We start from the raw sequence: 27,812 nt of genomic DNA, 5'->3' as shown, positions 1-27,812 counted from the left end.
CCTTACTGTATGGCCATGTGGCTGGGAGCACTTACCACCACCCATTGAGGTAGCATCGCGCTACAGGAAAACATTTCCAGCATGCCAGAAATGGCGCGCACCCCAGGTGGAACTACCATCGGTGGCCGCATTGGGCCGGTGTAGTTCTGGATTAGCGAACGGTAAGCTCACATTGAGCTTACCGCCGCTATGTAAAAGACCCCCCATAGAGAGCACATAAAAAGCATGAGATGGGGGGGTCACTGGCCATTCTATTGTCCGTGACACAAATATGAACAAAATTAGACAAGTTATTGAGGGATAAAGGAGGTCGTGTTACACAGACCTGATGATTTTCTAGAGTTGGTTCCACTGTAAGGAACCAGGTTAGAACTGGAAGCTAAGGGGTCGTCACCAGGCTTTTGTTTTCTAGTTCTTTTACATCACATTTCTTTATACCAACAAAATTACTTTTAGAAATTCCTGGAATATTTTAGCTGTTAACAAAATAGAATAAAGAAAAACATCAAACTTGAGAAAGGCATCTGGCACGATAATTGTTTCAATGTATTTACTTATTTAAGGAAGGCGTTGTATACATGGAAAGAGACTTTTTCTGAAAAGAGGGCCAGTGGTATTTTACTGTTATTGTTAAATACCATTTTAGTGGTCTTGTGGTTTTCATAGTCTCTCAATGTTTTTTGTGTTTCATTATTTTTTGTTAAAATAAAGCAGTTAAGAGCTTTTGCATGTCACACTGCATATATTCACAGTCCAGCAGGACTGGCCAGTCCTGTTGATTCAATCTGCGGAAACATATTGTTGCACAATGGTTATAAACAAATGAAAACAGATGAAAGACAAAAATGCTTGTAAAAGATACTCTATGACTGTGAACATTATGAGTCACTACTACAATCTGCAAACTACATGTGTACTTATGCTTGACAGATTTTTTAAAAGGCAGCTTTCCACCCTGCTCCCATTTTCCTATGTGGTGCAACAACTCCATGTAAATGGAATTCATAGGATTAGTTTTTCATGCTCTGAGCCAGCTCCTGAGTTTTTGCTTCTTCCTTCTGCATATCATTATTTCTGCATCCCAGCTGGAAACAAATAGAAACCATTTCCAGTTTACCAATCCTGCTTAATGCACAAACAATAGTTCTGTGGCCACCAGATGTGCCAGTGCATCGTTTGGGTGCAGACTCGGCAGTTCTTTAACATGTAAATTATGGCACTACAGTCCCTATGGCCCATTCAGAGACACCACAAGCTTTATAGATTTACAGTCCTAAACAAGACATGGGCTATGGTAACCTGCATACAGCAGCAGTGACAACCCCCAACCACCATATTGGGCAAACTTGATGTGCCATTTCAGTCTTTATCCCCCAGATTCTATAAAGGTTGCCCAATATGGGCACACAAAATTGGGTACAAGAACAATGGGAAGTGGACCAGGCTCTCTTTAGGGACAAATCAATGAAATGCTGAATTGTCAATTAAACAAATTTTATTGATAGAAGACTCGGATATAACAAAAGAGAGGGAACGAAGTACAAACTAAAGTCCAAACAAAAAAACAGCACCACGGGCCTTTAAAAATGGAACACAGTTCTTTAATGAATGAGCCTTGACAAAAAGACCCGACATGGGCCATGTTTTGGTGACTAGCACCTGCGTCAGTGGTCCCCATGTCTCATATAGTAAAAGCTACATTTGGATACAGAAAGTGAAAGTGCCTTGGTGCTTTGTAGCTTTTACTATATGAGACATGGGGACCCCTGACGCAGGTGCTAGTCACCGAAACACGGCCTGTGTCGGGTCTTTTTGTCAAGGCTCATTCATTAAAGAACTGTGTTCTATTTTTATAGGCCCGTGGTGCTGTTTTTTTTGTTTGGATTGATAGAAGACTCTACACAGCACTGTGTTTCAGCCACAGGCCTGCCTCAGGAATCTAAATTGGCAAATAAAGCATAGAATGTAGTACACAAGGTTAAAAATTAAAACATATAAAATTATCTCAATAAAAAATGTAAAATAAAACAGCTTAACATTGCTAAAAACATATACAAATGATCTCAATAGGCAATCTAACATAAACGCAATACTAAAAATACATACAGTGAATAAAATTAACATCAATCTAGAAACAATATAACAAAATGTAAAATAAAATTTTTAAAAATCCCATTGGGCACAGATCCCAGATTGGTGCCCAAAATATTTAGTTAATAGGCTCCAATGATTTAATTACTGGAGCTAACAAGTACTTAATTGGCACTAATTATGATTTCGGCACCAACATGGCTACCTACTATTCTGTAACAATGAGCACCTAAATTGGATCGTACAAAACTCAAAAGGGGTTGTGCCATGGGAAGGGCATGGGTGGGTCAGGGGCATTCACAAAAGATATGTGCACTATTGTAAAAATTTCATCTTCTGTTGGGGGGCTTTGGGAATTTCTGCTTTAATTCATTTATAGATTTGTCCACCCCGGTATAGCTAGACACTGCCAACACAGGGGAGCCAAGATGTGAGCACATAAGCTACCACCCTACCTCTTCAAAACTACCTCTCCAAAAATTCTATAGATAACTACATAAACTACCGATGTCCTATCCATGTCATAATGGTAAAATACTACAGTAATTCTCACCTAAAATGTAACTTGTAAGCCATTTTGAACCAAAACTTGTTTTTGGATAACAGTGGGATACAAGAATGCATAAATAAATAAATCACTTTATATGCAGATTCGTGTTATTGTGGGGTATATTATATCTGGGTTCCAAGGACATGTTTCTATATGTTTCCTTCCCTGAAGTGCTTTCAGTCTAAACTGTTATGACTTTGTTGGGACAACCAAGTAAAGAGGCCCTTTTACTAAGCTGTGCTAAAAAGTGGCCAGTGGTATCCCCAGCGTGGGGCTTTCACGTGCACTGAGGCCACTTTTAGCACAGCCATAAAATGGTCCCATTTTCCACTGTGTGTATGAATGGCCATGCATTAATTTCCCCATTGGCATGTGGCCATTAGCATGTGAGCCCTTACTGACACCAATTTTCTAGGTGGTAAGGGCTCCCATGCTAACCACGCACTAATCATTTAGCACATGGTGACGTAGCTGTGCTAACTGATTAGAGCTGGGCACGCCTACTCCCTGCCCCCAAACACGCCCCCACATGGGAGCGCACACAGATGCCAAAACTACCATTAGTGCTTACCATAGCTTAGTAACAATGTGTTGCGTTCTCGAGGACCTTGGCATTCTGTCAGGCTTCTTCCCTGGGAACTCTGGGTACGTGAGTCCTTGGACCACGGTCGAGGAGTGGCAGTGGCAGGCAAGATCACCTTCGGAGCAGAGAAGAGACAAGGCTGGACTGGAACCCCCGGACTGGAGTCCTGCACTGGAACACTCGGGACTGGAACGCACCGGACCGGAACACACTGGAGTAGGCTTCACCTACACTTAGCTGCCTTTCCCTGAGGGTTGAGCCCTCAGGTTCGAGCAGCCGGTAGGGCTTACAGGAAAACCAGAACTGGAACCATCAACAGGAACAACCGGAATCAGGATCCAGCAGTGCTCCCAGGTACCTAGGCTAACGTGAGACAGGCAGGCAGGGAATGTCCGGGTTCTGGCAAAAGTCTGAGACAGGTGGCTGGCAGAGAAGATCTGAGTACAGGCAATAGGCAGAGGCAGGTGTGGTCAGGTTCAAAGCAGGAGTCTCTGGGCAGGCGGCTAGCAGAGCAGTAGATAGGTACAGGCAAGGGTCAGATCCAATAGCAAGACTAGGGCTGGAGCTCCAGTAACAAGGAGAACTGGCAAAGGACAAGACTAGGGCTGAAGCTCCAGAAACCAAGGAAACCCCACCGGGGAAAACCAGAGGCTAAACTCAGGAGACCTAGAAGCTATACACAAGCTAACAAGCAGAGCAGTGCCCAAGCTAACTAGGCAAACACTAGGAACTCACACAGAGCAAACACAGAAGAACTAGTAAAGCTGTACACAGGCTACCAAGCAAGGCTGTGCCCAAGCTAACTAGTCAAACACTAGGCAATCACACAGAACTGGACAATGTAGCAGTGCACAGAACACTCTAGCAAACCAGGGACCTTATACGATGCAAAGGCAAAGGCTGCAGTCTCTAAGTGATTAATAAAGCCCTTCAACACCAGAGACACAGCTGCAGCAATCTCTAAGTAACTACGGAGGCTGTTCAGGCACAAACCACAGAGCAGACAGAAAGCACAGAGAAACACAGAGAGGCTTCCCACACCCAGGTGTAGTGTAGTGAAGCAATTAGAGTCATGCTGGAAGCAGCCAGCACACACACACAGAGAGAGAGCTAACCCAGGCAACACCCACAGGTGCAGTACAGTGAGGCAATTAGTGTCATGCTGCTGGATGCAGCCAGCACAGAGAGCCAGAGCTAGCTCAGAAAGGACAGACAGAAGAAACAGGAGCCAGCTAGGAAGCTGACCCCCAGGAACAAGGTAAGTCTGAGGGTGGTCAAGGCCACAGACGTGACACATTGCCCCAAAGTGACTTAGCCACGGTCACAGAGGCAGGCTCAGAAAGCAATCCTCAGTGTTAAGTACATAAGTATACTGGGACAGACCGAAGGTCCATCAAGCCCAGCATCCTGTTTCCAACAGTGGCCAATCCACGTCACAAGTACCTGGCAAGATCCCAAAAAAGTACAATAGATTTTATGCTGCGTATCCCAGAAATAAGCAGTGGAGTTTCCCCAGGTCCATTTCAATAATAGTCTATAGACTTTTTCAACCCCACTAAGCTAACTGCTTTTACCACATTCTCTGGCAATGGATTCCAGAGTTTAATTACACGTTGAGTGAAGAAACATTTTCTCCGATTCATTTTAAATTTACTAGTTTGCAGCTTCATTGCATGCCCCCTAGTCCTAGTATTTTTGGAAAGAGTAAACAAGCGATTCACATCTACCTGTTCCACTCCACTCATTTTTTTTTAGACCTCTATCTCCCCTCAGCCATCTTTTATCCATGCTGAAGAGCCCTAGCCACTTCAGCCTTTCCTCATAGGGAAGTCATCCCATTCCCTTTATCATTTTCGTCGCCCTTCTCTGTTCCCAATCCTCTGGCCCACAATTGCACAATTCTAAACATATCATTTACAATAAATGAAATATTGCTATTAACTACAATCGACTGTTTCCTGAAGTTGCCCCTTTCTTATGGAATTCTTTGCCTATTGATGTAAGGACAGAAAATGATCTGCTACAACTCTTAAAACGTTTCTATTTCAGAAATATACTGAACATTAATTGTTAATTATTTTATGCTTTGTATTTTGATTTTTAGTTTGTTGTAATTCTTATATCTTTTGTTAACCATTCAGATATTCTGGATTGGATAGTATATGAACATGCTGATTATTGTTATTATTAGTGATTAATCTTACATATTGTATTCGTTCATCAATATGCTATTTGAGATCTGTATCACTCAGGAGACCTCAAAATTGGTTTACCCTAATCCAAAGTACATAAAAATTAAAATAAAGAAAAGAACAACTTTCTCATGGTTGCTGATATTCTCTATTATATATTTTTTTTATGCCAGGTGACATTCTGCTGAATGTAAATGGTATTGATTTGACTGGTATGAGCCGAAGTGAGGCAGTAGCCCTGTTAAAAAACACATCCTCATCTGTAGTGCTCAAGGCTCTGGAAATGAAAGAATGTGAGCCCCAGGGAGATGTGGTCAGCAGCTCCAATCCAAACAGTTCAGAGAGCAGTGAGTGGTCACCAGCCTGGGTCATGTGGCTGAAGCTTCCCCGGTAAGTTCAGAAAGGACAGCCTTGTGCTCCAAGAGAGTGGGAGGAAGATTTATACTTCTTGGACGGCTCTTTCCTTTGAGCTGATTCATTACACTGACATGTCTTAATTACATCCAGGCTTGGTGAGGAGCTTTACTCCAAATTCCAAGTTTCCAACTCCCTCTGTAACATATGTGTGTGTTTGTGTTTGTGTTTGTGTGTATATTTGTTTCATCATAAGAAATAGGCTCATGCACACTTCTGTTCTGAGGGCCACGCCTAGCATCAGGGGATCGATGGGACAGCCTGCTTGAATCTTTCCAAATTTAGTCCTTGAAATCTTAGATCTCTAGGACCACCCTGCACATCTTTGTAGCTCCCAAACTGCACAGGCCACATGTAAGCTAAATACAGCTGAACTGTTTAACTGTGCACAGATGTTAAGATTACATACTGCAACAGAGCTGTTAGTGTATTTTGTTGTGTTTTTATTTTCTTTTAGAATTTTTACCCCCAAAAGTAAATCTCAAATACACAGGAAGCAGCTGTGTGGTAATTCAGAGCTTGGGCTGCCATTTTTGAGACCATACTGTCCTTCCGCATACGTGAGTTCATGCTTACATCATATCTCTACTAAAGATACTAGCTGAACTTTCTTCCTAGATGACACAGGTATCACTACAATAGTCCTTGCATTTTCTTATTGGCCTTGGTGAATAGCACCTGCTACAAACATGACAACTTATCAAACTGCCCTAAATCTGTCCCTCTGTCACAACGTTGCTAGTATGTTAAAAGGCCACAAGAAAATGAATTTGATCTTATAAAACCCTTAGATCATACAACCTCCATGGACCAGCTGTATTCAATTTTTTTCTCACAAGGCAGAACAAGCTCTTTAATATATTTGGTCCCATTGGTCCACATAACAATAGCCATACTGGGTCCATGTAGCCCAGTATCCTACTTCCAACAGTGGCCAATCCAGGTCACAAGTACCTGGGAGAAACCCAATTAGTAGCAACATTCTATGCTACCAATCTCAGGGCAAGCAGTGGCTTCCCTATGTCCATCTCAATAACAGACTATGGACTTTTCCTCCAGGAACTTGTCCAAACCTTTTTAAAACCTAGATACATTAACAGCCGTTACCACGTCCTGCAACAATAAATTCCAGAGATTAACTATTCTTTCAGTGAAAAAATATTTCCTCCTATGCAAACCAAGTCACCCCCTGGATATTCCTAAAATTGGCCAGGAACATGTGCACCTCTTCTCTTTCAAAGATGGAAAACCACCCTCCATGTTTCCAGCCCTGCTAAGCGGAAATGTGATGAAACCTTATCCCAGCTGCTGCTCAAGGCTAGTGCCCTAAGATGGAATGCATAACCACCAGCTATTCATATGGAAGACATGCAAAGCTGATTTCAATTTACAAGAATAAGGCTGTCACTTGCCTGTACTACTGCTGCTTGACTATTTTGGTAGAGGCATCTGTTTTAACCACTTTTTTTGTATATGAGTTATTGCCTACTTTAAATGATCCTTTCCAGTGCATGGTGGAGACTGAGGCATTTATCATTGTATTAACCCTGCATAAGGGCACACTAAGGCCATTTTAGCATAGTAGTAAAATGGCTGATTTTTGAATTTTTGTAAATAATGACGACATGCTAATGTTAAACAACAGAAACAAGCAGATCACATAAAAAAGTAAAATGATATTTATTTCCAAGTCACCAAAACAGCAAACAATTTCATTTAATCGCCCCAACATGGCCATGTTTCACCCTACAAGGGCTGCAATCGGGGGCTAAACAAATAACCAGCAAGAGCAGTCCAATGTTTTCCCTGTCTGGTTAAGGAGGAGGGGAGGGTCGCTGGACATGGGTGGCTGCGGGGGGGCAGGGGGAGAAGAGGGTCACTGGACATGCATGGCTGGAGGGGGGCAGGGGAGAGGGAGGTGGGGAGGGGGTCCTGAGACCAGAGAGGTGGGGATGGGGAGGGGGGACCTGCGAGAGGGGGGGTGAGGGTGGGGGCACAGCGAGAGGGGAGTGGGGGCACACACTTACTCACTGTCTCTCACATACACTCTCTCTGACACACTCTCTATCACACTCTATCTCTCTTTCACACACACACACACACACAGGCTCACACACACAGACACTCTGTCTCTCACACAAACACACACACACACTCTGTCTCTCTCTCATTCTCTCTCTGACACACACACTTCATCTCTCACATACACTCTCTCTCAAACTTACACACTCCAAGGAAATCCTTGCTAGCGCCCATTTCATTTGTGTCAGAAACGGGCCTTTTTTACTAGTTGACTATAAATTAAGACAACAAATGAAGAGATGTGCTAGGGTTGGGCAGGAGTTGGGGAGGGTGGGTGGGAATGAAGACTGAACTAGGGCCTGCAGTGCCTTCTAGAGGTTGTTAGTGCTAAACCAGTAATTTAAAAAAAAACATGGCACTTTCCCTATGCAGAGAAAAGCTAAACTTTGTTAATAAATAGCTTGCCACCTTAATTTGTGATCTGAATTTTGTCTTTTTGATTTTTAAATTGCAATAAAAATAATATGATGTCTTTGTGTTTTCATCTATACTAAAAGGATAGCTGCAAATCTACCTGAGATATTTGGCTATGTTTCTGAAGCTGTTGGACAGCTAAACAAAATTCAAATTTCAGGTGAACTAGATGATGGTTTATTTCTGGGTATGGAAGAAACAACACAGCTGACATCCCAGTTAATAGGAAATCCCAAAGACAATGCCAGTAGAGAGAAGGATAGATTTGTCATCTTAATGATTCACCGAGAATTAAGCTTAACTTGACTATGAGGTATTCTACATTTTCTTTACAGATATTTGTACAATTGCAAAGAGGTCATTTTACGAAGAAATACAGCTGGAAGTCTTGGGTTCAGCATTGTAGGAGGTTATGAAGAATGTACAGGAAATAAACCATTCTTCATTAAATCCATCATTGAGGGAACACCAGCTTACAACGATGGACGAATAAGGTAATAATAAAGGTAGCATTCATGGGCGTGACTTTCCCTGTCAGTGCCTGAAAATGCAGTATAACTCAGCTGAAGATAAAGAAGAGAATAATGCAGTGCAATAAAATGTGCAGTTATAAAAACAGATACATGCATCTTGGCTACATTGGGGCAGTGGCATAGCCACAGGGGGGGCCCTGGAGACCTGGGCTTTCCCCCACTTTAGGCTCAGGCCTCCTCCTCCAGAACTGTAACACCCCTTTAAAACAGCTGGCAGGGATGCCGAAACCCTGCCTGCCAAAGAAATACAGTGCCCGAACTGCTCCCCTCCTCTTTCACTGCTTCTTTAATATGAAAGTATGCAGCATGCTTCCAGCTACTGATACCAGGACTTCTCACGCATGCTCATTTTGCGCAAGAACTGAACATGTCTGGGGAGTCCTGGGGTCAGAGGCTGGAGGCACGCCACCAACATCCACATTACAGAAACATGCAAGAAGGGGAGCGGCTCAGAAACCACATTTCTTTGGTTGGTGGGTCCTCAAGCATCCCCGCCAGCAAAGGTATGTTTAGCAAACATGGAGTGGGGGAGAGGAGGAAGAAGGAGGAATGCCTTGCCCCCCAGACTACCCAGGGCATCCCCAAAATTGGAGGGATGGTTACGCCCCTGCATTGGGAGGCCCAAGAGTGATTTAATTTACTAAATTCTGAATTTACATTCTGCTTTCCAAGATGGCAGTCCCTATCCATTGTAGGGTACAATAATAAAATCATATTACAATACATATATAAACATCAATTTTCTCCCTTTCCAAAAGCAAGTATATACAATAATACAAAATTTCTAAAACCCAAGTCCCAAGACATCCAGTCCATCCTCAGAATACTGGGAAAACTGCCACATCTTTAACTGCCTATGAAAGGCCTGTATTTTCAACCTTAATGCCAACAGCAGGTCCAAAAGATTGACTCATTACTCATAAAGCATTAGCATAGCAACATAGAAAAATGAAGGCAGATGAACACCATATGGCCAATCCAGTCTTCCCATCCATGCCATATACCATCCCTTCCTTTCCCTTAGAGATCCTATGTACTTCTCCCAAGCGTTCTTGAATTCAGTTCCTGTTTTTGTCCTACTACATCCATCATGAGGCCATTCCATGAATTCTCCACCTTTTCCATGAAAAAGTATTTTCACAGGTTAATTCTGAGTTTGTCCCTTTTCACCTTCATCTTATGCCCCCTCATTCTAGAGCTTCCTTTCAATTGAAAGAGACTTTCCTCCTGTGCATTTGGTTGTGGCTATTTGCTTGACTTCACTAGCAGATGGTAACACCAGTAACTGACTTTGACTGAAGTATAACACTTGAGTGGGGCAGTACAGAACAATACTAATTTTAATACAAGGAGGAATCATGTCCTGTAGACTTTGAAAAATCAACATGGCAAGCTTAAAACTAACTCACTCATTCTGAGATGGGTAGCCAGTGTATCATAGTAACAAAGTAAATGATATCAGATAAAGATCAGCACAATCCATCTAGTCTGCCCATCAAGGTGGCCAAGGTTGAATTTGGAACTCTGCACAGGTTCCAATTCTTCGATAATCACTGACTCTCCCTGCCAATTTTGGGGCACAAACCAGTCTGCCCAGCACCAGTCCTACTTCCCAACTACCGGAGTTGCCGTCAAAGCCCACTCCAGCCGTTATCCTGATCTGCTTTGTCATTTGCGGGACCAAGACAGTAGAAGAATGCCTGGAATTGGTCTTTCTTTCCAACCTCTGAAGCTGCATCAAAGCTCACTCCAGTTATGAGGTCATTTAAGTTTTGCTTTAATTGAATTTCATTCTTTTTCTACACTGTTCCCTGTGTTTATTCCCTGCATTCTTGAATTCCATCACCATTTTTATTGTCACAGCCTCTCGTAGGAGGACATGCTAGGCATCTTCCACTCTTTCTGTGAAAAAGTATTTCCTGACATTGCTCCTAAGTCTCTCAACCTCAACTTAGTGTAATTCCCACTGGAGGGGTAGCTCAATCCTATCCATTATGCCCTGTAATGACCTTGGCTGCAGTATTTTGGACTAAATGCAGCCACAACAATTGTTTGTTTGGTAGCCCGAAGTACACAGAATTACAATAATCCAAGTGTTCTAATACCACTGCCTGCATCACTGTTCACATGTGTCCTCTGGGTAGCAAAATCCATATTTGTCCAATAAGACATAAATTGCCGAAAACTCTCCTCATCACTGAGGCAACCTGGTCTGATGTTGACAAGTTTGAGTCAATGATCACACCAAAACTGCAAGCTTTTTCTTTAGGAAAAAGTGTCACTATAATTTGGGTTATTCTTCCCTATGTGAATCACTTTACCCTTGTCCATATTCAACAAATGGCACTGGGGCTTCAGAGATGATCCGCACTGCCTCTGTGGGGTCAATCAGCAAATGAAATATATTTTCAATATGTGCTCATTCGTGCCTTCCTGGAAACCTTAAGGCTTTGCACAGTGTATCTGACTCTGCTATCGATTGGCATAGTCAAGTAATAAGCACACTAACTACACTTCCATTCTGCATTAACAGCTATACTGTTAAGACATGATAGCAGCCACTGCCCCAGTATAGCATAGTTGCCTTTCCTTAAGTTCTGGGAACACCTCCAGCATTTACCAAGGAAGTCTTGCAGCTACCATAGGTTAACTGCTTTAACTGAAAAATCCTATATAATAATTTGCACCTCCAACATTCCATGTCTGGCTGCCTGGGTTTATAACATCTCCTGGCTGCCTGGATTCGTAACATCTCCTGACGTGAGCCAGCCTCCAGCGTTCCATTCCCCCTCACTGTCCCGCCTTCGTGTCAAGACATAATGACGTCAGAGGGCGGAACAGTGAGAGGGAAGGGAACATTTGATGAGAGCTGACGTCAGGAGGGATGTTACGAATGGAACGGAAGCTGGCACCAGCCAGTCAGAGAACATTCAGGTACAAATCGAGGGGAGGAGAGAATTGCGGGACGAGGGGAGGGAGGGAGGGAGGAAGGGAAGGGGGAGGGGAGGGCAGGGCAGAGGAGAGGAGAATTGATGGACATGGATGGGATGGGAGGACAGTAGAGGAGAGAATCGCGGACATGGATGGGAGGGCAGGGAAAAGGAGAATCGCTGGACATGGAGGGAAGGGGAGGGGAGGTAAGAATTGGTGGACATGGAGGGGAGGGCAGGGGATAGAAAAAAAAAGCTTACATGATAGCCTTCCTAGGGCCCATTTCATTGTTGAGGAAACGGGCATAGTTCCACTAGTATTATCATAGTAAATAGGCTCCATAGTGTATTACTAAAACTGTGCTTACCATAATGTGAGATGCTGTGCCAGAGGGGGCATTTTCAATATGACATCTAAGTCCAATTTAGGACGTTTTGCTGAAAACGTCCAAAAATCGAGTGGCAAACATAGCAATTTTCGAACCAGAAAAGCATCTATCTTTTTTTTTTTTTTTTTTTTCGAAAATGGCCATTTGCTAGATCTTTTTTGCTCAGTGTATCTATCTTTTAGGACCATTTTCAGAAAAAAAAAACGTCCAGGGGCAAAGTGCACAAAAACAAGCCATTGGGGTGTATGAGGGAACCAGCATTTTTAGTAGATTGGCCACACAGACATCCTAGCGGAGCAGTGGGACACCCTAGGGGACACTGCAGTGGACTTCGCATAAAAGCTCCCAGGTACACATCTCACTGTTACCCCTTATGTTGTACAGTAAGCCCTCAAAACCCAACAAAAACCTACTGTACACTACTACAATAGCCCTTATGTCTGCAGGTGTCACCTAAATGTAAATACAGTAGGTTTTTGGTGAGTTTTGGAAGGCTCACACATTCTACAACAAGTGTACCAGTTAGAGTGAGATATGGACCTGGGTCCCCTTCTCTACAGTCCACCGTACTGACCACTAGGCTACTCCAGGGACCTCCTTGCTGCTCTAATACGACTGGCCATAACATCTGAAGCTGTAATAGAAGCTGGTATGTACTGTTTCGTTCACATCTTTCAGGGGTAGGAGAGTGTCAGTGACCACTGGTGGAGTAAGGGGGGGGGGTGTCATGCCTTAATCCCTCCAGTGGTCATCTGGTTATTATATAGTAACATAGTAGATGACGGCAGAAAAAGACCTGCATGGTCCATCCAGTCTGCCCAAGAAGATAAATTCATATGTGCTACTTTTTTTATTTGTACTGTCCTCTTCAGTGCACAGACCGTATAAGTCTGGCCAGCCCTATCCCCGCCTCCCAACCACCGACCCCGCCTCCCAACCACCAGCTCTGGCACAGACCGTATAAGTCTGCCCAGCACTATCCCCGCCTCCCAACCACCAGCTCTGGCACAGACCATATAAGTCTGCCCAGCACTATCCCCGCCGCCCAACCACCAGCCCCGGCACAGACCGTATAAGTCTGCCCAGTACTAGTCCCGCCTCCCAACCACCAGCCCCAGCACAAACCGTATATGTCTGCCCACACTAGCCCCGCCTCCCAACCACCAGCTCTGCCACCCATTCTAGGCTAAGCTTCTGAGGATCCCTTTCTTCTGCACAGGATTCCTTTATGTTTATCCCACGCATGTTTGAATTCCATTACCGTTTTCATCTCCACCACCTCCCGCGGGAGGGCATTCCAAGCATCCACCACCCTCTCCGTGAAAAAATACTTCCTGACATTCTTCTTGAGTCTGCCCCCCTTCAATCTCATTTCATGCCCTCTCGTTCTACCGCCTTCCCATCTCCGGAAAAGGTTTGTTTGCGGATTAATACCTTTCAAATATTTGAACATCTGTATCATATCACCCCTGTTCCTCCTTTCCTCCAGGGTATACATGTTCAGGTCCGCAAGTCTCTCCTCATACGTCTTGTAACGCAAATCCCATACCATCCTCGTAGCTTTTCTTTGCACCGCTTCAATTCTTTTTACATCCTTAGCAAGATACGGCCTCCAAAACTCCAGGTGGGGCCTCACCAATGACTTGTACAGGGGCATCAACACCTCTTTTCTTCTGCTGGTCACACCTCTCTCTATACAGCCTAGTAACCTTCTAGCTACAGCCACCGCCTTGTCACACTGTTTCATCGCCTTCAGATCCTCAGATACTATCACCCCAAGATCCCTCTCCCCATCCGTACCTAGCACCTAGTACCTGGCACCTTATTGTGACTTAGTCATGATTGAAACAGGTCTAGACCAAGTCGTCTAACTTTTAGCCCTGGACATTTTTGCTGTGTTCCATTATGGCAGAAAAACATCCAAGTTTTGGGAATGCCCAAATCCTGCCCCAACATGTCACTGACACACCCCCTTGAGATTTAGATGAACTGAGTACAAACTGCATAGAAAACCACCTTAAAAATGTATTTTGAAATAAACATATTTGGAAAAATAAATGTCCGCTGCTTTGTGCCACTTTTTCAATGTTTTTCTGTTTGAAAAATGAGCCCCTATATCTTGTTGCTCTACACCAGTGACTGAAAGCTCGAATAAATTAATTTATTTATTTGTGGCATTTATACCCCGCTCTTTCCCGCTCGATAGCAGGTTCAGTGCGGCTTACAAAGTGTGGTACAAAGTATCACAGAGATAATACAAAGTATGGTACAATGTAGCACAGAGATAACACAGTTATGTAGAGTGGGACATTAGTAAGAGATGTGGGGGAAGGATTGGAGTGTGGGTAGTAGTAGTGGTGTGGGTTAGGTTCGAGACTTAAGTTGGGTCGTTTGGGTAGGCTTGTTTGAAGAGGTAAGTCTTCAGCAGCTTTCGGAAGGGTAGGTGTTCATTGGTTTTTCGGATATGTCTAGGTAAGGTGTTCCAGAGTTCTCCGAGGACAAGCAGGCTGCTTGTTCTCACGACTGGGTGACGTCCGCGGCAGCCCCCACCAACCGGAAAAGGCTTCGCGGGACGGTCGGCACGCAGGGCACGCCCACCGCGCATGCGCGGCCGTCTTCCCGCCTGTGCGCAACCGCTCCCGCCAGTTCCTTTTTTTCCGTGTCTGGAGAGAGTCGTGCCTCGCCGCTCTCTCTGTTTCAGCCGCCGGATTTCGATCACGTTTACGCGGATCGTGCTTTTTCTTTGTTCACTTTGAATTAGTTACCGTCCGGTTTCTTTTAAAAAAAAAAAAAAGAAACCCTGCGCGTGTGGAGCACGCGCTCCCTTTTTCCCTCGCTTCCAGCGGGGACGCCGCGTTGCGGCCTAGTGGCCGCACGGTCGTTTTCCTTTTCGTGGTGTGATTTCAGCCACCATTGACGACTTTGACTTCACCGACGCGATTTTTCCGTCGATGTCCTCAAGGGTCCCGAGTGGATTTAAAAAGTGTGGTCGCTGCGGCCGGCCGATCTCGCAGACCGACACCCACGCTTGGTGCCTCCAGTGCCTCGGGCCGGAGCACAATATCAAGTTGTGTTCCCTGTGTCTCGGTCTCCGGAAACGGACTCAGGTTGCGAGGCAAGTTTTGCGGGACCGTCTTTTTGGAACTTGCGCCGGCCCCTCGACGTCGACCTCGACGGCATCGGTATCGACGCCCGGCCCTTCGGTACCGGTATCGATGCCCGAGACATCGGCACCGATGGCATCGACCCCAGGAGAACAGGTCCCGTCGGCCCGCCGGTCCGCTGGCGAGGGTAGAGGTGAGCGGCCGCGTGGGCAGTCGGCCCCGGTCACTCCCTCAGCCCGTGGCCCTCGGGACCGAACCCTGTCTGACCCGGCTCCCCGGGACCGAGGGGGATCGTCCTCCTCCTCCTCCATACCTCCCGGCACCGGTGACGCGCATCGGAAGAAAGACAAGAAGCGTCGTCACCGGTCGCCCTCGGTGCATCCGGACATCGGAGAGGAGGCGGCGCCGAAGCGTCATCGTCGAGAGGAGAGGTCCCCATCGGTCGTGGAGGTACCGACGCGTCAGGGTTCCGGCACCTCGGTGCCGTCTCCTGGACCCCATCAGCTTCTGGCACCGACACCCCTACCGGCCCCACCGCCTTTCCCGGCAGCGGGCCTGGACGAGTGCCTCAGAGCCATCCTTCCGGGGATCCTGGAAGGGCTGATGCGCCAGGCGTGCCGGCGCCGGGGGTGCTTGCGCCCTCGGCGCCGATGTCTGTGGCGCCGGTGAGCTCTAGCCCGGCGCCGGGCTGTCGACAACCGCCGCCGCTTGCGGCGCCGGTCTCGAACGCCACGCAGGTGGAGTCCCCGTCGACGTCGATGGAGGGAGCTCCGTCCCCGCCGGCGCGGGAGTCCACCGCTCGACGACACCGAGGCCTCGGTGCCTCGACGTCGAGCCGGGCCCGGTTCAGGACTCAGCTACATGAGCTTATGTCCGATACCGAGGATGAGGACTCGTGGGGGGAAGAGGAGGACCCTAGATATTTCTCCTCAGAGGAGTCTACGGGCCTTCCCTCGGACCCCACGCCTTCACCGGAGAGGAAGCTCTCACCCCCCGAGAGCCTCTCCTTTGCCTCCTTTGTGCGGGATATGTCTATCAGCATTCCCTTCCCCGTGGTCTCTGTGGAAGAGCCGAGGGCCGAGATGCTCGAGGTCCTCGACTATCCATCGCCACCTAGAGAGTCCTCCACGGTGCCGCTGCACAATGTCCTCAAGGAGACACTGCTTCGGAACTGGGTGCGACCGTTAACTAACCCCACCATTCCCAAGAAAGCAGAGTCCCAATACAGGATCCACTCCGACCAGAGTTAATGCGGCCCCAATTGCCCCATGACTCGGCGGTCGTGGATTCTGCTCTCAAGAGGGCACGGAGTTCGAGGGATACCGCCTCGGCGCCCCCGGGGCGGGAGTCTCGCACTCTGGACTCGTTTGGGAGGAAGGCCTACCAATCCTCCATGCTCGTGACCCGCATCCAGTCATACCTGCTCTATATGAGCGTCCACATGCGGACCTATGTGCAACAACTGGCGGACCTGGTCGAGAAGCTCCCGCCGGAGCAGTCCAGGCCTTATCAGGAGGTGGTCAGGCAGCTGAAGGCGTGCAGAAAGTTCCTGTCCAGGGGTATCTATGACACCTGTGACGTGGCATCTCGTGCTGCGGCCCAAGGTATAGTGATGCGCAGGCTCTCATGGCTGCGTGCCTCTGACCTGGACAACCGCACCCAGCAGAGACTGGCCGACGTCCCTTGCCGGGGGGATAACATTTTTGGTGAGAAGGTCGAGCAGATGGTGGACCAACTGCATCAGCGGGAAACCGCTCTCGACAAGCTCTCCCACCGGGCGCCTTCAGCATCCACCTCAGCAGGTGGACGTTTTTCCCGGGCCAGGCAGGCTGCACCCTATTCTTTTGCAAAGCGTAGGTACAACCAGCCGGCCCGAAGGCCTCGTCAGGCACAGGGACAGCCCCAGCGCGCTCGTTCCCGTCAACAGCGTGCGCCTAAGCAGCCCCCTGCGCCTCCACAGCAAAAGCCAGGGACGGGCTTTTGACTGGATCCACGGGAACATAGCCGCCCTCAAAGTGTCCGTACCGGACGATCTGCCGGTCGGGGGGAGGTTGAAATATTTTCACCAAAGGTGGCCTCTCATAACCTCCGACCAGTGGGTTCTCCAAATAGTGCGGTGCGGATACGCCCTGAATTTGACCTCCCTGCCTCCAAATTGTCCTCCGGGAGCTCAATCCTTCAGCTCCCATCACAAGCAGGTACTTGCAGAAGAACTCTCCGCCCTTCTCAGCGCCAATGCGGTCGAGCCCGTACCACTCGGGCAGGAAGGGCAGGGATTCTATTCCAGGTACTTCCTTGTGGAAAAGAAAACAGGGGGGATGCGTCCCATCCTAGACCTGAGAGGCCTGAACAAATTCCTGGTCAAAGAAAAGTTCAGGATGCTTTCCTTGGGCACCCTTCTGCCAATGATTCAGAAAAACGATTGGCTATGTTCCCTGGATTTAAAGGATGCATATACTCACATCCCGATACTGCCAGCTCACAGACAGTATCTCAGATTCCGCCTGGGCGCACGACACTTTCAGTACTGTGTGCTGCCCTTTGGGCTCGCCTCCGCTCCACGAGTGTTTACAAAGTGCCTCGTGGTGGTGGCGGTGTACCTACGCAGGCTGGGAGTGCACGTGTTCCCATATCTCGACGATTGGCTGGTCAAGAACACCTCGGAGGCAGGAGCCCTCCGGTCCATGCAGTGCACTATTCAACTCCTGGAGCTGCTGGGGTTTGTGATAAATTACCCAAAGTCCCATCTCCAGCCCACCCAGTCTCTGGAATTCATAGGAGCTCTGCTGTATACCCAGACGGCTCAGGCCTTCCTTCCCGAAGCGAGGGCCAACAACCTCCTGTCCCTCGCTTCGCAGACCAGAGCGTCTCAGCAGGTCACAGCTCGGCAGATGTTGAGACTTCTGGGTCATATGGCCTCCACAGTTCATGTGACTCCCATGGCTCGTCTTCACATGAGATCTGCTCAATGGACCCTAGCTTCCAAGTGGTTCCAAGCCACCGGGAATCTAGAAGATGTCATCCGCCTCTCCACCAGTTGCCGCACTTCACTGCTCTGGTGGACCATCTGGACCAATTTGACCCTGGGACGTCCATTCCAAATTCCGCAGCCCACGAAAGTGCTGACGACGGATGCATCTCGCCTGGGGTGGGGAGCTCATGTTCGATGGGCTTCACACCCAGGGCCTGTGGTCCCTCCAGGAAAAGGATCTGCAGATCAAACCTCCTGGAGCTCCGAGCGATCTGGAACGCACTGAAGGCTTTCAGAGATCGGCTGTCCTACCAAATTATCCAAATTCGGACAGACAATCAGGTTTGCAATGTATTACGTCAACAAGCAGGGGGGCAACCGATCTCGCCCCCTGTGTCAGGAAGCCGTCGGGATGTGGCGTTGGGCGTGCCGGTTTGGCATGCTCCTCCAAGCCCACGTACCTGGCAGGAGTAAACAACAGTCTGGCCGACAGACTGAGCAGAGTCATGCACCGCACGAGTGGTCGCTCCATTCCAGAGTGGTACGCAAGATCTTCCGAGAGTGGGGCACCCCCTCGGTGGATCTTTTCGCCTCTCAGACAACCACAGCTGCCTCTGTTCTGTTCCAGACTTCAGACACACGGCAGGCTAGCGTCAGATGCCTTTCTCCTTCATTAGGGGACCGGCCTCCTGTATGCTTATCCTCCCATACCTTTGGTGGGAAGACCTTACTGAAGCTCAAGCAAGACCGCGGCACCATGATTCTGATAGCGCCCTTTTGGGCCCCGTCAGATCTGGTTCCCTCTTCTTCTGGAGTTGTCCTCAGAAGAACCGTGGAGATTGGAGTGTTTTCCGACTCTCATTTCGCAGAACGACGGAGCGTTGCTGCACCCCAACCTTCAATCCCCTGGCTCTCACGGCCTGGATGTTGAGGGCGTAGACTTCGCTGCGTTGGGTCTGTCTGAGGGTGTCTCCCGGGTCTTGCTTGCCTCTAGGAAGGATTCCACTAAAAAGAGTTACTTTTTCAAGTGGAGGAGGTTTGTCGTTTGGTGTGAGAGCAAGGCCTAGAACCTCGTTCTTGCCCTGCACAGAACCTGCTTGAATACCTTCTGCACTTATCAGAGTCTGGCCTCAAGACCAACTCAGTAAGGAATCACCTTAGTGCGATTAGTGCTTACCATTATCGTGTGGAAGGTAAAGCCATCTCTGGAGAGCCTTTAGGTCGTTCGATTCATGAGAGGCTTGCTTCTGTCAAAGCCCCCTATCAAGCCTCCTGCAGTGTCATGGGATCTCAACGTCGTCCTCACCCAGCTGATGAAACCTCCTTTTGAGCCACTGAATACCTGCCATCTGAAGTACTTGACCTGGAAGGTCATTTTCTTGGTGGCAGTTACTTCAGCTCATAGGGTCAGTGAGCTTCAAGCCCTGGTAGCTCATGCTCCATATACCAAATTTCATCACAACAGAGTAGTGCTCCGCACCCACCCAACGTTCCTGCCGAAGGTGGTGTCGGAGTTCCATCTTAACCAGTCAATTGTCTTGCCAACATTCTTCCCCAGGCCGCATACCCGCCCTGCTGAACGTCAGTTGCACACATTGGACTGCAAGAGAGCATTGGCCTTCTACTTGGAGCGTACACAGCCCCACAGACAGTCCGCCCAATTGTTTGTTTCTTTCGACCCTAAAGGCTAGGGGTCCGCTGTCGGGAACGCACCATCTCCAATTGGCTAGCAGATTGCATTTCCTTCACTTACGCCCAGGCTGGGCTGGCTCTTGAGGGTCATGTCACGGCTCATAGTGCAGAGCATGGCAGCGTCAGTGGCCCATTTGAAGTCAGCCACTATTGAAGAGATTTGCAAGGGCTGCGACGTGGTCATCTGTCCACACATTCACATCACATACTGCCTCCAGCAGGATACCCGACCGCGACAGTCGGTTCGGGCAGTCGGTGCTGCAGAATCTGTTTGGGGTGTAAATCCAACTCCACCCTCCAGGACCCCGAATTTATTCTGGTCAGGCTGCACTCTCAGTTAGTTGTTCTTCGTAGGTCAATTTCTGTTGTACCCTCGCCGTTGCGAGGTTCATTGACCTGGGTTCTTGTTTTGAGTGAGCCTGAGAGCTAGGGATACCCCAGTCGTGAGAACAAGCAGCCTGCTTGTCCTCGGAGAAAGTGAAATGATACATACCTGTAGCAGGTGTTCTCCGAGGACAGCAGGCTGATTGTTCTCACCTACCCTCCCTCCTCCCCTTTGGAGTTTGTGTTTCATATTTTATTGCTTGTCATTCAACTGGCGGGCAGCGGTCGCGCACGGGCGGGAAGACGGCCGCGGCATGGCGCGTGGGCGTGCCCTGTGTGCCGACCGTCCCGCGAAGCCTTTTCCGGTTGGTGGGGGCTTCCGCGGACGTCACCCAGTCGTGAGAACAATCAGCCTGCTGTCCTCGGAGAACACCTGCTACAGGTATGTATCATTCACTTTGGCTGCCTATAACAGAGAAGTTGGATGCGTAGTAGATTTTGTATTTGAGGCCTTTGCAGATGGGAAGATGTAGATTGAGATATGTTCGAGAGGATTTGGACCAGTTCCTGGCTGGAAGATCGATCAAGTTTTTTTTATTTGTTACATTTGTATCCCACATTTTCCCACCTATTTGTAGGCTCAATGTGGCTTACATAGTACCGGAGAGGCGTCTGCAGACTCCGGTGTAAACAAATACAAAGTGATATTGAGATTCTGCACCTGGATCTTTGCCAAAAAGAGGAAGATGAGCTAATGGAATAAGAATTTGGGAGGGGAGACACTGCAACAACAGGCATGGAGAAGGACAACTTTGTGTTTACTCCCACACTATGCCCCGTGCAATGTACTGCAGAGACGAGAACACCCAGAATGCCAAGCACATCCTGCTGGGTCAGCAGGTATCCACAGTGATTTCTGCTGAGGAAGAAATCCATCCCTTGCAGGAGGGAAAAACAGGGAAGGTGGAATGTGATTGTTACAGTATGTTACCCTCCCCCCCCCCACCCCATCACGTACATCAACAAAGAAAACTAATGCGGTAAAATAGGCATTTGGCAGGAAAAGCTCCAAAAGCCTCTTCCTATCCCTGTACTGCAGGAAAAGATTGATATCCATACTCCATACATAGCTTGCTACCCCACCCCTGCTCCCCAAGGGGCTCAGATTCTGCATATGCACAACCATGCATACCCCTTCAATCACAGTGATGCTCAGTTAGTGAAGTTGGACATGTAGCTTGGAGATTCTCCATTGAGGATCTTGTGGATCATTGCGTGGGCTTTGAAGTTTATTCGTTCCTTGATAGGGAGCCAGTGAAGTTTTTCACGAAGTGGTGTTTGTGCTTTCGAATCGTGATTTGCCACAAAATGAGTCTGGCTGCTGTGTTTTTGGGCGGTTTGGAGTTTTTTCATGATTTGGATTTTGCATCCGATGAAGATGCTGTTGCAGTAGTCGGCGTGGGGTAAGTACTGTGGATTGTACTAGATTGTGGAAAGTTTTCTGTGGGAGGAATGGTTTTACTCTTTTCAGTACCCATATCATGTTGAACATCTTCTTCGTCGTGGCTTTTGCATGAGTTTCTAAAGTTAGGTGTTTGTCTAATGTTACTCCTAGTATTTTAGATTGTCAGATATTGGGATTGTAACGTCAGGGGTGTTCAGGATGGTTGGGAGCAGAGTGGAGTGTTGTGATGAAAGGATTAGGCATTGAGTTTTTTCTTTGTTCATTTTCATCTTGAAAGCATTGGCCCAGGATGATAGGATGTTCATGGCAATGATTATTTTCTCTGAGATTTCTGTAAGGTTGGATTGGAAGGGGATGAATATTGTGACATCATCAGCGTAGATGAAGGGATTTAGGCCAGATCTGGATACGGATTTGGCCAGAGGGATCATCATAAGGTTGAAGAGGATCGGGATAGTGGTGATCCTTCGGGGACTCCACATTTTGATGGCCACGCAGGTGATATTGATGTGGTTGATTTGACCTGATAAGATCTGGAGGTGATAAAACTTTTTATCCACTTAATGATGTTTCCGCCGAGCCCTAGTTTGTCCAGTAGTTTTGTAAGAATATCATAAGCATGTATTATCACTGAAATACACAAATGAAACATGACCTAACACGTGATATACACTTTGAATATGTTTAGTGGAGAGAACATCAAATTTTGAAGGCCATGTCAGTCTAATTAACATCTATTGATTAATTTTGTCTAAAGATGCACTTAGTAAAGCCAATGATAAACAATGGCAAGATTGCTATATTTTAGCTGAAGGAAGAGATCACATCTGCCCCACAAATATGCTAGATTTCAATTAAACAAGTTTAAAACCTAAGGGCCCTGAACAAACTTCTTGTCAAAGAAAAGTTCAGGATGGTTTCTCTGGGCACCTGCCTCCCTATGATTCAGGAAAATGATTGGCTATGCTCTCTGGATGCTTGGGTGCATAAAGAGAGGCATGACCAGCAGGAAAAGGAGGTGATAATGCCATTGTATAAGACTCTAGTGAGGCCCCATTTGGAGTATTATGTGCAGTTCTGGAGACCGCACCTACGGAAAGATATAAACAGGATGGAGTTGGTCCAGAAGGCGGTTACAAAATTAGTAAGCGGTCTTGAATGCAAAAATTATAGGGACAGGCTTAGGAACCTCAACCTGTATATGCTGGAAGAGAGGAAGAAGAGAGGAGACATGATAGAGACGTTTAAATATCTTAGAGGCATTTATGTACAGGAAGAGAGCCTTTTTCAAATGAAGGAGCGCTCTGGAATGAGGGGGCATACGACAAAGTTAAGAGGGAATAGGCTTAGGAATAATCTAAGGAAGTACTATTTCACAGAAAGGGTGGTGGAGGCGTGGAATGGCCTCCCGGTGGAGGTTGTGGAGTCAAGGACTGTTCCAGAATTTAAAAAGGCATGGGATAAGCATGTGGGATCGCTTAGGAAAAGAATGAGTTAGGGGTTACGGAGGATGGGCAGACTGGATGGGTCATACAGCTTTTATCTGCCATCATGTTTCTATGTTTCTATGATGTACTTCTATTTGCTGCCACTATTTTATGGCTTACAAATTATTTCTCTGTTTTATGTTCTAGATGTGGGGATATTCTTCTGGCTGTGAATGGCAAGAGCGCATCAGGCATGACAAACAACTCTTTAGTGAAGATGCTGAAGGAAATGAAAGGAAGAGTTGCACTTACTATTGTGTCCTGGCCTGGCTCTTTATTGTAACAGTGAAGGCAAAACAAGAGAGTAATAAAGAGAAATTACTTACATGTAATGCTCTGATTACATGAGCTCTGTGAAGTTAAATATATGCACCCATGATCTGTGTCGCATGCACTGTTAGAAAGTTTCTGAGCATATCCAGGAAGAGAAACACACAATAGTGGATCAACTATCACTCAGTTTGATGATTACTAAAGATAGAAAGTAGTCATGAAAATTTTTGAAAAGGGGAGAAGAGTGAGTTGTATAACTTCACTGAGATGTTAGTAGAAGAACATTACAGTCAAGTAATTTATCTTTCTCTGAAGACAAGCAACTTTAATAGAGGCATATATGAGAATAGGCCAAGAGTGGTCTTCAACAAAAAGGAAGTACTCAATATCAAGGTCAATGAGGGTTGAAAGACATTTTTTTTTAAATTTTCAATACAATGAAAACCTAACATGAGATAAGACAAGAAGTCAACCCCATACACTACAAGAAAAGGGCACCAGAAAGCTGGAAGATGGACTTTATTCTGGAGAAGGATCTTGTAAATGTGAGGCTAGAGGCCCAATCAATGTAAAAAATTTTCTTCTAGACAAAGTAGTGTGGTAGCCACATCTGGCCACTTGAATGTATGTAATTAAAGCTCATACCTTTTATTGCACTGACAACACATTTTTGACTAACTTTCCAGATTTTCCCTCAAGTTTGAACAGAATGATGGCATATAGGCTATAGAAATGTACCTCTTGCTGAGGCTATCCCAAAATATGGGCACCTTTTACAAAGCAGTGCTATCAATTAGCATGTATTGAATGCAAAGAAGACCATGGGAATTGAATGAGCTTCTTTTAATTCAGCATGCCGCAAATCAGTAGCGCAGCTTTGTAAAGGAGACCTAAATTTGTGTACACTGTGGTGTTGAGAGGAGCAGTCAGGGCACCCATTCCATGTCTCCTACTTTGGCTGTATATAAAGGAACCTTAGGAGGGATTTAGAGCTCCAGAGGGGAAGAAAGCCTAGAGCGGAATTCCAAGGATTGACAGGGGGTTTAGTGTTCCCTAGGAAACAGGGAAGCCACCTAAAAGGAGAAGCTTCTAGTTTCTCAAAATGCCTATCAGACAATCAAGAGAAGGAGGGGCACCAAAGGGAGGGGCTTGAGAACTCCTGATATGAAAGGAGAGAGCTAAAGGGGCAGGAGGAGAGAGAAGAAACCAGAGGAAAGAACCCCTGCCCAGGGAGACAATCTCCCTCACAGAAGATGACTAGCAGGAGTAAATGGGCTACCCCATCTGGGGCAAAGAGGACCCCAAAGGGAAGGCTGGGCTAAGGAGTTGTGGACACTAGTAGCCAGCAGAAGTAATCAGGTTTCCCAACCCAGGATAAGGAGACCCCCAAACAGAATGCTGAGGAATGCCTAAGACCCTGGAAGGAGGTGAGGCCCAGATGTTTAAGCTCTGAAAGCCAGAGCTGTAATTTCTTTGTGTTTGAACTGTACTTAGAAGAAGAAGAACATGAGACTACAGAATGTTATGTCTGAGGACTTTGGTTGAGAAACTGCAGAGAGAATATATCTGCCAAAGCCAAAACTGTGTTTTGTTTAGAGATCTATAATAAAGGACCTTGGCATATTTCTAAGAACTGTTCCTTGTTGCTTGTGTCTGGGAGGGGAAGAAACACAGAGAAAGAGAGCTAAGCTGTACCAGGCTCCCCCCCCCCCCCCCCCCCCCGCTCAAGACATAAATGGTGACCCATACAAGGGATTGAAGAGTGACATGAGAAGCACCATAGTCTGGAGGTTGAAGAGCTGCATGAGGCGCTCATCACATAATGGTACCAGAAGTGGGGTCAAAGAGCCAACACATGTGAACCGACTACAGACAAGATCAGTGGAGCCTTGAAGGACCACATGAAGAGCACCACAGCCTGAGAGAGCAAGATGTCTACCAGAGACACCAGCTGCAAGCCAGGCGCTGACTTGAGGATTCGGTGACCAGAGACAAGCACCACCCCAAGATAGAGGTGTTTTCCAGCAGCCTCCTAAAGTAAGAGTACCAGGGAGAGACTGGTGCTCGATTGGTAACAGACTTGGGGGGTGATGAAGTCCAGAACGGGCGGTAATGGGGGTCCAGAGAAAAAAGTACTGCACTTGGTTGTGCTTTTTGTGTTCAATTTCCACCAGGAGGCACAGTGGCACTGGCCGAGTCCAGCTGTGCGTGAAGATCCAGTCTTGTCTGGGAAGGAGTGCAACAAAGAAAGCAGATCAACAGGAGTTATTGGAAAAGTGATACAGCCTGAAAGACATTTATAGTTACTGGTGCTGGGATCCACAAAGTGCAATCCTTTCTTTTTCTTTGCAGTGTTGGAGAGAAGCAGATGCAGGAAGAAGTAATAAATCCACTGAAGGAATCCAGTTGGTCCTGGAATTTTAGGTTCAAGTCAAACCCCTCAGTTGAAGTAGTACTGAGAGGGGGTGGTGGTGAAAGGGATAAAAGGAGTTTAGTGAAAAGTTGAAGTTACTCCCCTGTAGAATCCTAGAGGAGTAGGTAGGAGTTCAGGGAATAGGGAAGGTGACTGTAATGGTTAGGGCCCATAAGGAAGAAAGATCCATGCAGGGAAAGGACTGGGCTGGTGTTAGAGAAATGGTGGGGAAAAATAAGTCCCATAGCAAGAAGTGGCAACGGGGCACAAGGAACTCAGGAGAGGTCAGGCGCCAGAAGGGAAGAGGCTGCTAACAGCAAGAAGGGGCATCGGGTGTCCATTGCGGAAGAAGCACCAGGAGTCCCAGGGGCTGGGGTGACCTGGAGTTCAGGGAGTGCCATGATCAAGATAGAGAACCAGGAATGGTTTGTAGGTTGTGCACCAGAATAGAGGTACAGTCCAGAGAAGAGGAATGGTAGTGAGGCCAAATCTCCTAAGCTGAAGGAAGAGAAGCTAGGCCCAGGAATGAGAGTCCTAGGGCATAGTAGTGAGAATACACTTCTCATTATCCCAAGGAGAATGAATTAGAATCTATCTGATCAAGGGGGACCAGGAGGCTGGGTATATGGTGTGCAGGCAAGAAGGTTGGGAGCCAATAAGTCACGCAACTGAAAAGAAAAGATGAAGGTGGGCAAATGAGTGCCGCAGAAGATAGAGCACTGGAGGTTCCAAAAGTCAGAAGGTATTGGAATGGGGACACAAGGCAAGGAGCTAGGGTCTGTCTGGGGCAAAATGAAGTGGGAAAGAAGTTATCCCCATTAAAGTTAGATACTGAGACTTTAAGGACCTTAGCCCTAATGGAACAGTGATATACAAGTTATTGCAAGCTTGAGAAGAAAATAGGACCTGGTTACAGACCTTGGAAGTAATAGCAGGATTCTGTGACCAGAAGCAGAGATGGCCTTGAATTTGTTGGTATCCAGGCTGCAGAAGTCCAGAGATAGGGAAGTGACCCTAGCAAGACAGTACCAGGAAGTCCGAGAATCCTTGGTCCAGGAATTGGAGGAAGAACAGGCCAATGCCACTAGGTAGAAAGAAGGGAATGATAACCTTATTGAGGTACTCCAGGCCAAGTTGAGCTGGAAGAGTCTGTACAAGCCCAGAGAGCCCTGAGTCAGATGTTGGCTCAGGAGCAGGATCTCAGAAAAGGCCTAAAGGAGGCTGAGAGGTTGGCAGCTCAAGGAAGCCAGTTGACCAAGAGGGTGATAGAACTGTCCCAGGAAAAGAAAGCCTCGGAGAGCAAGGTAGAAGTAGCCGAAGAGGCACTAAGGGCTGGAAAGAAAGAATTGGCCCAAGAGCAGGGACTCTGACAGCACCAGTAGTTAGAAATAACCCAGTGGAGAAATGCACTGGAAGAAGCCATGGAAGGGCATAAAACTCAAGTTCAAGAATTAAGAAGGGAACAAGCCAAGGCCAGAAAGGAGTTGGAGGCTCAGTTGGGAGAGTCCCAAGGCATAAAAATAACTTTGAAGAAGGACAGGCATGTCTTGGAAAATAGATGTGAGGGTTTAATACAAAAGTTAGAAACACTCTCATAGGAAAAGAGCTCCAGGATAAAATTAGGAAGGTGAAGGGCCTACAGATTGAACTGTTAGAAGAAATAAAATATTACAGCTCAAGCTGGAAGATATGAGTATCCAAGTGACCCAAGCTGGGTTACTAGAAGTGCAGGTCATGGGGTGTAAGGCTTCAACTGCTTCAGGAACAGGCACAACTGCAGGAAGAAACACAGCAGAAGAGTGCCCTATATAAAACCCTCAGGGAGGTCAAGGAGAAAATGGTCCTACTGAGAAAGCGGTTTATAAAAGCTGAAGAAAAGCCTCCGAACTGAATGTTAGGCCAAGC

General features: G+C 47.0%; 1 protein-coding gene across 2 annotated transcripts in view; it reads left to right on the top strand.

Annotated features, from left to right (window-relative positions):
- LNX1 (ligand of numb-protein X 1) overlaps nt 1-25,187 on the top strand; it is a 254,678-nt gene extending 229,491 nt beyond the window's left edge. For both annotated transcript variants that reach the window (XM_030191389.1, XM_030191388.1), the window contains 3 exons: nt 5,590-5,806; nt 8,662-8,820; nt 23,369-25,187. In XM_030191389.1, coding sequence (XP_030047249.1) covers nt 5,590-5,806; nt 8,662-8,820; nt 23,369-23,504 — 512 coding nt within the window. In that variant the 3' untranslated portion in view covers nt 23,505-25,187. The remainder of the gene's footprint in view (nt 1-5,589; nt 5,807-8,661; nt 8,821-23,368) is intronic.
- The last annotated feature ends 2,625 nt before the right edge of the window (nt 25,188-27,812 follow it).

The sequence above is a fragment of the Microcaecilia unicolor genome, chromosome 2 (assembly GCF_901765095.1).
Source record: "Microcaecilia unicolor chromosome 2, aMicUni1.1, whole genome shotgun sequence".
Taxonomy (NCBI): domain Eukaryota; kingdom Metazoa; phylum Chordata; class Amphibia; order Gymnophiona; family Siphonopidae; genus Microcaecilia; species Microcaecilia unicolor.
The sequence above is the reverse complement of the archived record's forward strand: the minus strand, read 5'-3'. Positions and strand labels throughout refer to the sequence as shown.